We start from the raw sequence: 9,062 nt of genomic DNA on the forward strand, positions 1-9,062 counted from the left end.
TCAGATTAGAAGGGGAAGGTTGCTTTTGAAACTGTAAGTTTGTGGAATGGCAATGAAGGACACTGGACTCACCTTAATGGATCCTGTCGTGTCACTAGAGAGTCAGAAAACCATTTTGGTGTGGCGTCTTATCTGTTGAGTGCTACAATGAAGAAAGTGGCAAACAAGTAGCAATACTATGGTGTTGACTTCTCCCCATGGAGAGGAGCTGTAATTTTTTCTCCCAGTAAGAACTGGCACCAGGAGCATGGCAGGGGGAAACCGCTCTGGCGTGACAGAGTTTGTCCTCTTGGGCTTCACCACCATGCAGGAGCTGCTCTTTGTGGTTTTCTTCCTCATCTACATCACCACTCTGGTGGGGAATCTCGGAATGATCGTCCTCATCAGGATTGACCCTCATCTTCACGCACCCATGTACTTCTTCCTCAGCCACCTTTCCTTCCTGGACGTCTGCTATTCCACATCCATAACTCCAAGGCTGCTGCTGGGACTCCTCACTGAGCAGAAAGTCATTTCTTTTCACGGCTGCCTCACACAGCTCTTCTTCTATTTAGTGTTCATCACCACGGAAGCCTTCTTTCTGGCCATCATGGCATATGACCGCTGCGTGGCCATCCGATGGCCTCTGCACTACTTGGCTGTCGTGTCCCGCAGGGTCTGTGTGCAGCTGGTGGTTGGCTCCTACGTGGCCGGCAGCCTGAACGCCTTGGTGCACACCACAGCTCTCCTACAACTGTCCTTCTGTGGCCCGAATGTGCTGAAACATTTCTACTGTGAAATCCCACCACTCCTGCAGCTCTCATGCTCTGACACCTGGCTCAACCAGGTCTTGATGCTCTCATGTGCCAGCTTCATCATTGCCTCCTTGGCCTTGGCCATCCTCCTTTCCTACACATTCCTCCTGCTCACCGTCTGCAGCATCCACTCTGTGGAGGGCCGGCACAAAGCCTTCTTCACCTGTATCTCACATCTCACTGCCGTCACCCTCTTCTGTGGCTCTGCAGCTTTCTTGTACCTCCACCCCCTTTCCAGTCACGCGGAAGAGGAAAGGAAAACAGCCTCTGTCTTCTACACGGTGGTGACCCCCATGCTCAACCCCTTCATCTACAGCCTGAGGAACATGGAGGTGAGGAATGCTCTGAGCAGAGCCGTGAGGAAGGTCCCCTCCTGCAGCCATTGTCAGTCTCCCTTCAACCAAATTCTAACAGGTGCTGCACATCACAGCAGATCGTTGGACACCTGATGTAGCAGGGGCATTGCACGTTCCTGCACGTCCCTTGAGAAGAACATATTTTACCTTGGGCTGGACATTGTGTGGATGATGCTTTTCCAAGGGCTGAGTCCACTGAAGAATGAATGACTTGTGGTTTTGACTTCTGGTAGGATGAAGGAAAGGAAGAATAGCAGTAGTTGAAACTCTTCCATTGTTGGTGAATCTTTGGAAGGAAGAGATATTATGAGTACTACACACACCTGCACAGGGAGATGAACTTATAAGAAGTACCAACACAATCATGATAGATCCTCTATATTAATTAAAAATATATCTCAGGGTAAAATGGTGATTTTCACAGTTTGATTGAAAATGTTCTAAGTTGTTGACTAAGGCTATGCTTTCCTTCAATAAACCTGATGTGTTATTTTGCCTGTCTTGTCCAACAACAGCCCATGCAGAGTGTCTTTTCCATCCCAGCTGCAGCTAAATAATAACTTTTGCTTGCAGGATCATGAAATGGGGCTTGAATCATCTCAGAGCAGAAGTCACCAATTCTAATTGTAGGCTTTTTTATCTGGGTTAGTCACCACTAGTTCTCCTTATGGAGACAATCATGTGTGTGGAGGCTGTGATTCATCTGACCTGTGTCAAACGTCCTTACCATGGAGAAAATTTCTTTTCTGGAAAAAATTTACAGCGTTCTCCACTTGCTGCTTGGCAGCCAGGGGCGAAGGGCAGATGTGGAGCTGTGGCAAATGTGGGGTTTGTCCGGAGCCACCACCCCCAGGTGCAGTTTGGAAGGGCATCAAGGACAGCTGTGGTTCCCCATGCTGATGTTCAGGTGTCCTTCACAAACACATGCATCATTTGTTTATTTTCCCCATGTGTTTGTGACACAAATCACACCTGAAAAGAAGGAGGAAGAACATTCAGGCTTTCAGTTAACGTGCTGAATTAGATCATGTTTACTTCTTAGTTCAAGTCTCCTCCTAAAGGAGCTGTCTCCAAAGTTATCTGCTCCCCAGAGAAATCTCTTTCATGATCAAACCAGGGGGAGGAATCGGCCCCACTTTTGAAGGAAAGCATCATATAAACAACAGCTTCTCTCGGTCTGGAGTTGATGCCCTTTATGGCTCACAAATTGTTCTTGCCCTTCACACTAACAAGGGGAGACACGGGCTTATTTCTCACCTTGCCTGTAGGTGTAGGTGAGAGCAAGTCTCAGCTTTGTGCCTCCATAAACTGGGAAGGGTCCTGAGCCAACAGGTGAGTTGGGGAGCATCGCCCAGTGTCAGCCAGAGGGCTCCACGGAGAGCTGAGCTGTCAGGAAGGGAGGATTTTGGCAGGGGCTGAGCCGCTTTGCATGGCAATCACTCGCCCAAGGTCAGGGTCTCTTGAACACAGCCCAGGGATCCAGAAGCAGCTTTTTTAACCTGAAGGAAGCTGCTAGCCCTAAAGAAAAGCCCACAGTCTCAGCTAATTATAATGTCTGTCTTTGTTGTAATTGCACAATGAGCAAAAGGCAGGAGGTTTGGAGAAGCCGAGGCATTGACTGTCCAAAGCTGTGCTTGCCAGAGATGTTACAGAGACAGCAGCAGGCATCAGATGGTCAGAGCCTCACTTGGCAGGCACCAGGGCAGCAAGCTTCTGCAGCACTCCTGGCCACATGGCCCATGGTTCTGCTGCACGTGAGGAAAACTGATGGGAAGTGCAGTTTCACATCCTGGAAAGGAATACAAAGGTCTATGAAGCCCAGTTTCTCTAAATCCAGACTGAAGAGACTCTGTATCAGTCAGACAAGGGCTTATGCGCTGAATTTTCCAAGTGCAGAACACTCCTTTCCTAGGGTAGAGTTTGACATGGCGTGAAATGGATTCCTCAGTGAGCAATTCTTTCCACCATCTAAATAACTTCTCTTTTGGGAAGACATAGGCTTGGTACTGTGATAATTTTTTTAAACTGCATTCTAAGTAGCTTGCTCTGTGCATTCACCTTTCACTGCTGGGGCTTCCAGTGGTACTGATCTTCATAACCCTTTCCCTTGCCTTTTTCAATTCAGTGTTTTCACAGGAATGCTATCGACCCCAGACAGAAAAGGGGAGATGGTGTTAATTTTTACACTACACCTCAAAGCGCTTTGGAGTTGTTCCCACCTTCTCCATGGGAAGAAAGGGAAGAAAGGAGAGTTTTCCTCTGACATTCCTAAGTGAAAGCCTCTAAAAATGTCTCTTTGTCTCACTTGTGCTTTTTCTCTCATGAGACATCTCTTCTTTTTTTAAAAAAAAAAGATTTAACTGTTTTGGTTATCTCTTTGGATCCGAAGAGTGACAAACTTTAACAAGGAGAACACAAATTCCAGTTCGCAAAGTGACATTACCAAACCAAAATATGACCAGAATAAATCAAACATAGGGCACCATTCACATTGCTTATTTGTGTTTTGAGACATTTAATTTGTTTTTCTTTGTTTGCAGCCTGCATGCTTTATGCTCCCCAATAAAAAGACAATTCTTTTGATCTTGGACTGTGAGGCAAAAAGGAAACATGCTGGTTTCATGTTTCTCCACATCTCTGCTTTCCAGCTGCAACTGTGTTGTGATGATGGCCAAGGGAAATCACAGCCTCGTCACTGAATTTGTGCTCTTGGGATTCTCTGAGGACAGGGGTGTCCAGGCTGTCCTCTTTATGGTCTTCCTGCTGATCTATGTGGTCACTCTGCTAGGCAACGTGGGCATGATCACACTGATCAGGCTGGACTCCCGGCTTCACACCCCCATGTACTTCTTCCTGAGCTGCTTGTCCTTCCTTGATATCTGCTATTCCTCCTCAGTCACTCCCCGAGTGCTCTCAGACCTCCCAGCATCACAGAAAGTCATTTCCCACTCTGCATGCTTGGCACAGTTTTATTTCTATGCTGTCTTTGCCACCACAGAGTGCTACCTTTTGGCCGCGATGGCGTATGACCGCTACGTGGCCATCTGCAGCCCTCTGCTCTATGTCTTCTCCATGTCCAGCAGAGTTTGTGCCCTGCTGGTTGCTGGCTCGTACCTTGTTGGCGTTGTGAATGCCACCATTCACACAGGGTTTGCACTGCGGCTGTCCTTCTGTGGTTCCAACCTCATCAATCACTTCTACTGCGACGGTCCCCTGCTCTACGCCATCTCGTGCGCAGATCCCACCATCAATGAAATGGTGATGTTTCTTGCGGTTGGCTTCAACCTGCTTGTTACCAGCGTGACCATCCTTGTCTCCTACACCTACATCCTGCTCACTGTCCTCAGGATGCACACAGCCGCAGGCAAATGCAAAGCCTTCTCCACGTGTGCATCCCACCTGGCCGCTGTCACCCTCTTCTATGTGTCTGCTGCTTCCATGTACTCACGGCCCAGTTCCAGGCACTCACAGGACCTGGATAAGGTGGCCTCTGTGTTCTACACCATGGTGACCCCCATGCTGAACCCCTTCATCTACAGCCTGAGGAACCAGGAGGTAAAGGATGCTCTAGGGAAAGTGTTGGAGAGGAAGCGTGTCCCTGACAAACAGGTGTCCTGAGTGGTTGGGGGAATGGAGAGGTCTTCTCAGAAATGTTTATACCCTGCATTTCTGCTGTGCTGCGTCATGAAAAGAAAGAACAGTCTCCAGTGACTTGTGAATGAGTGATGGGAGAAAAGAATGGAAAATTTTGACTGTGTTCCTCAGTGCTTGGTCGTGGGCTGCACTTAGATCAGGCCTTTTCCTGACCTGACTCAATCATCACTGCTGCAGTTACTTTTCTGTGTATTTATAGTTTGATATGTGTAATTTCAGGAACTGAAGCCCTCCTGATTCTGAGTGATGGGAATGAGGCACACACAGTTCACCTGATGCCTTGGGTTGCAGGAGGAACTTGGATTCTGTTGATGAGTTAGGCAATGCCATTCCAAAAACATTCTCCAAACCCTCATTTCTTCCCTTCTGTCAGCCTTGCCAGGGAAATAAACACTAGGCTTTGTAACAACACTTTGCTGCAAGAATTAATTTCACCTGGGCTGTAACCTGTGTGCCTTCTTCCCACCCAAGTACTTGGAGCTCGTTTTTGCTGTATGAATACAAACTGCTTTACCTCACTGTTGTAGAATCGTGTGCTTTTTTCCTCTAGAAGAAGTCATACGATACGTGCCATGTGACCAACAAGCTTTGGAAGTTCCAATTCAGCTGACTCAAGCAGTAGGGCAGAAAAGTGTCTTGAATGGGATGAAACGTTGAGTAGGAAAAGAAAGAAGTGGCCCAAGAGAGCCAGAGCAGAGTGGGAGGGTCCTGCCAAACCCTTGGCCTGGAGTTTGAGATTCAAGCAGAGGGGTGGGGTGTCGGTGCTTTAATCAGGGGAACCTGAACTAGCATCCCGCTCCTGTCAGCCATGCCAAGTGATGCCCTGAGCGCTGCACGTAGCAGTACAGGGACCCTCTTTGTCTTTGGGCCAACTCTGACAAAGAAAGTGGCTGCAGAGGAGCTCCTTGCTGTTACCAAGGAAGAAAGTTTCTTGTTAGTCCCCACTAATGAGTCTCGCAGGGCTTGTTAGCAAAGAGCAGTTCAGCTGACTCCAAGGCTCTGAGAAGCTCTCAGGATGAGGACACTTTCTTGGTAAGGCCCAGAAGGGCTTGTTAAGCCGTGACTCCTTGAAGGGTGGTTGGTCTCCAAAGAACACTTTCTGCTCTGAGAAGGGAGCGTCATCGCTTGTGATGGAAACAGCCTGAACCAGCTGGATGACAGGAGCCTGGAGCCCAGGCCTGCCGGAAGAGCTGTCTGTAATCAAGCTAACACGCTTTGGTTGGATCCCACCAATCAGGCAACTTGTTCCTGTCTCTTTTTGACCCATGGAACAAAATAAAACACCTAAACAAAGTATTTATTTCCAAACCCTCTTCAGTATGTTGAAAACTGGAGTTGGTTCTGCTCAGGAAAGCATAGGTCCAATGATCAGCACAGCCTGAAAGTTGGGAAGTCAAGGCCTTTGACGTTGTCTCCTCACCACATCTTTATCTCTAAATTGGAGAGATATGGATTTACAGGGTGAACTATTCAGTGGATAATGAATTGCTTGAAAGGCTGCAGCCAGTGGGTAGCAGTAAATGGCTCTATGTCCAGGTGGAGCCTGGTAATGAGCAGCGTCCCCCAGAGGTCTTTCTTGGACCTGCCAATCTTTCACATCTTGATCAATTACATAGATTATGAAATTGAGTGCACTCCCAGCAAGTTTGTGGATAACACAAAGCTGAGTGGTGCAGTTGATATGGCAGAAGGAAGGGATGTCATCCAGCAAGACCTTGATAAATCTAAAGCTGGGCCTTGTGAACCTCATGAGGTTCGACAAAGCAAAGTGTAAGCTTGGATCAAGGCATTTTAGCAAAGACTTCATGCAGATCAGCTGCATAGCAGAAGTTTGCACCAAGGGGCTGTTCAGGCTGGAGAAGAGAAAGCTCCAAGGTGACCTGATAGTGGCCATTCAAATCTAAAGGGGAGATACAAGAAAGAAGAGGACCAACTCTTTAGCAGGGTCTGGTATGATAGAACAAGGGGAAACGGTTTCAAGCTTAAAGAGGGTAGAATTAGTTAGCTATAAGGAAAAAGTCTTATGGTGAGAGTGGTGAGGCACAGGAACAGGTTGCCCAGAGATGTGGTGGATGCCATGTCCATGGAGACTTCCAAGGATAGGCTAGGCCTGGCTCTGGGTAACCTGATCAAGCTGTGGATGTCCCGTTCTTCGCAGGGGAGTTGGACTAGTTGACCTTTCAAAGTTCCTTCTAACTCTAAGGATTCTCTGATTCTATGATTCTATCCTTGCTCTGAACTTTTTTACAATGTATAGCACAATGACAAGTTCTTTGCCGTGTTTTACTCCACTGTAGTGCCTGAGCTAAATCCATTGATCTACAGCTTCAGGAACAGGGACATGAAGAATTCTGTGAAGGAGTTTGCCAAGTGGAAGTGGCTCCAGCATGGTATCTAGCCCAGCTTGTACAATGACAGAGGTCTCCACGAATTCACCTGTTGCCAAGATTTTTTCTTTCCTCATCTTATTCTTTTGACTTCCAATATTTGGCTTGGAAACATTTGCATAGAACTTGTTGCCCAGAGAGGTCGTGGGTCTGTTCCATGGAGATCTACAAAGGCCACCAGGACATGGACCTGAGTGCCCCCTGCTCTGGGTGGCCTGGAAAGATCAAGATTTTGACCAGAGTGGCTGAGAATGGCCTATATCCTGAAATCTTCTGGGGAGTCTTGCTCTACTTCTACTCAAGCTTGTACTTGTCAGCAGAGATTGTGGACAGCCTAACTTACTTTCCATATTTTATTGCACTTGGCTTTTTTATTTCCTCCTGGCTTTTTCAGATAGACATTAGCCCTATGCTTCCCCGCAGCCCTGTTCACCAGCATCCCTCAGCTTAAATCATAGAATCATAGAATCAGTAAAAGTTGGAAAAGACTTCTAAGGTCATCTAGTGCAGCCATCAGTCCATACCACCATGCCAGCTAATCATGTCCCTCAGTGTCACATTTCCATGTTTCTTGAACACTGCAGGGTCAGTGACTCCACCACTTTCCTGGGCAACCTATGAACACTCTTTTGGAGAAAATTTCTTTCCTAACCTTACTCTATGATCTCCTTTGTTGTCAGGACCTCCATTCCCTACCCTATAGGGGTAATGAATAGGGTTTTTTTTGCCACAAATACTGAGTTGACTCATTCTCCCTTTAGGAGTTCTGTAGAACTCATTGGAGTGTTGTGCCATTACTGTATGCAAGCAAACAAATGGGAGGGAAGGGGCACAATTAGTGTGCTGAGTCTGCTTGACAAAACCTAGCTTGACTGATTCTCAGAAACTGCTGGAATCACAAAGTCCTAATTAAAAATAAATATTCATTGTCACAGACACCCAAATCTCACAGATGTAAAGACACTGAGGATGCATATTTGTTTTACATCTATCTTATGTAATGTGTTTCCAAATTCAAAGTTGCATGCGTTTCAATGTTTCCTTTCATTCTGAGATGCTGTCCTAAGCAGAGGCGACTCTAGTAGGTTTCACTGTCTCCTGAGTTCCTGCAGTTCTCAACTGGATTAGTCTGTTTAGAATTAAAGTGCAGTATTTCAAATCTTAAAGCCTTGAAGTCTTACCACCCTGTTATACCTTACAAATGCAGAAAGAAAAGAATGCATCACTGTGTAACCCGCAGTCTTCTTTCCCCCCACCACTGCATTACTGTGAGTTTGGGAAAGAAAACAATAACCTTTTGGAAAGGCAAAATCAAATTTAAACTTTATTATAAGCTCTTTCTCTGTGTGATCAAAGAACAACTTGCTCATTGAAGTTTCAGACCCTTCCTCCCCATCAGAATGAAGACAAAGATGGGGAAATCTCTGCACATCTCCTGAAAGCCTCCTTCACCTCTGTGATCCTCAGGCAGTAGATGAGGGGGTTCAGCAGAGGGGTCACACACCATCCCGGTGTAAAACACAGGGGCCACCTTGTTCAGGCTCCTGTGGCTGGAGCTGGGCAGCAGATGCATGAAGAAGCCTGAGGTGTAGAACAAGGAGAAGACTGGCAGTGGGAGGCACATAGGTTAAAGGCTCTGAACATGCTCTGCGCAGAGTGTATCCTCAGAACACTGGGAGAGGACGTACAGGCATGAGACCACCATGATTCCACTAGGGCTAATCCTGTTTATGCTAACGAAAGCAGAGATAACCCTCTCCCTGATGAGCTTATGAGAGTCCAAAAGCTTTAGCAAGAGACTGAGGTCACAGAAGAAATGGTTAGTTATGTTGGACTTCCCAAAAATCTCCAAAATGTGCAACTGATGTATA

General features: G+C 46.9%; 1 protein-coding gene across 1 annotated transcript; it reads left to right on the forward strand.

Annotated features, from left to right (window-relative positions):
• Window positions 1–247: 247 nt before the first annotated feature.
• LOC306947670 (uncharacterized protein) lies at window positions 248–4,768 on the forward strand (the record flags this gene model as incomplete). Its single annotated transcript, XM_079537047.1, has 2 exons — window positions 248–1,208; window positions 3,756–4,768. 2 exons carry the CDS (start codon window positions 248–250, stop codon window positions 4,766–4,768), a joined length of 1,974 nt encoding a protein of 657 aa, XP_079393173.1.
• Window positions 4,769–9,062: the final 4,294 nt, after the last annotated feature.

Source organism: Tetrao urogallus (assembly GCF_951394365.1).
Source record: "Tetrao urogallus genome assembly, chromosome: 6".
Lineage (NCBI taxonomy): Eukaryota > Metazoa > Chordata > Aves > Galliformes > Phasianidae > Tetrao > Tetrao urogallus.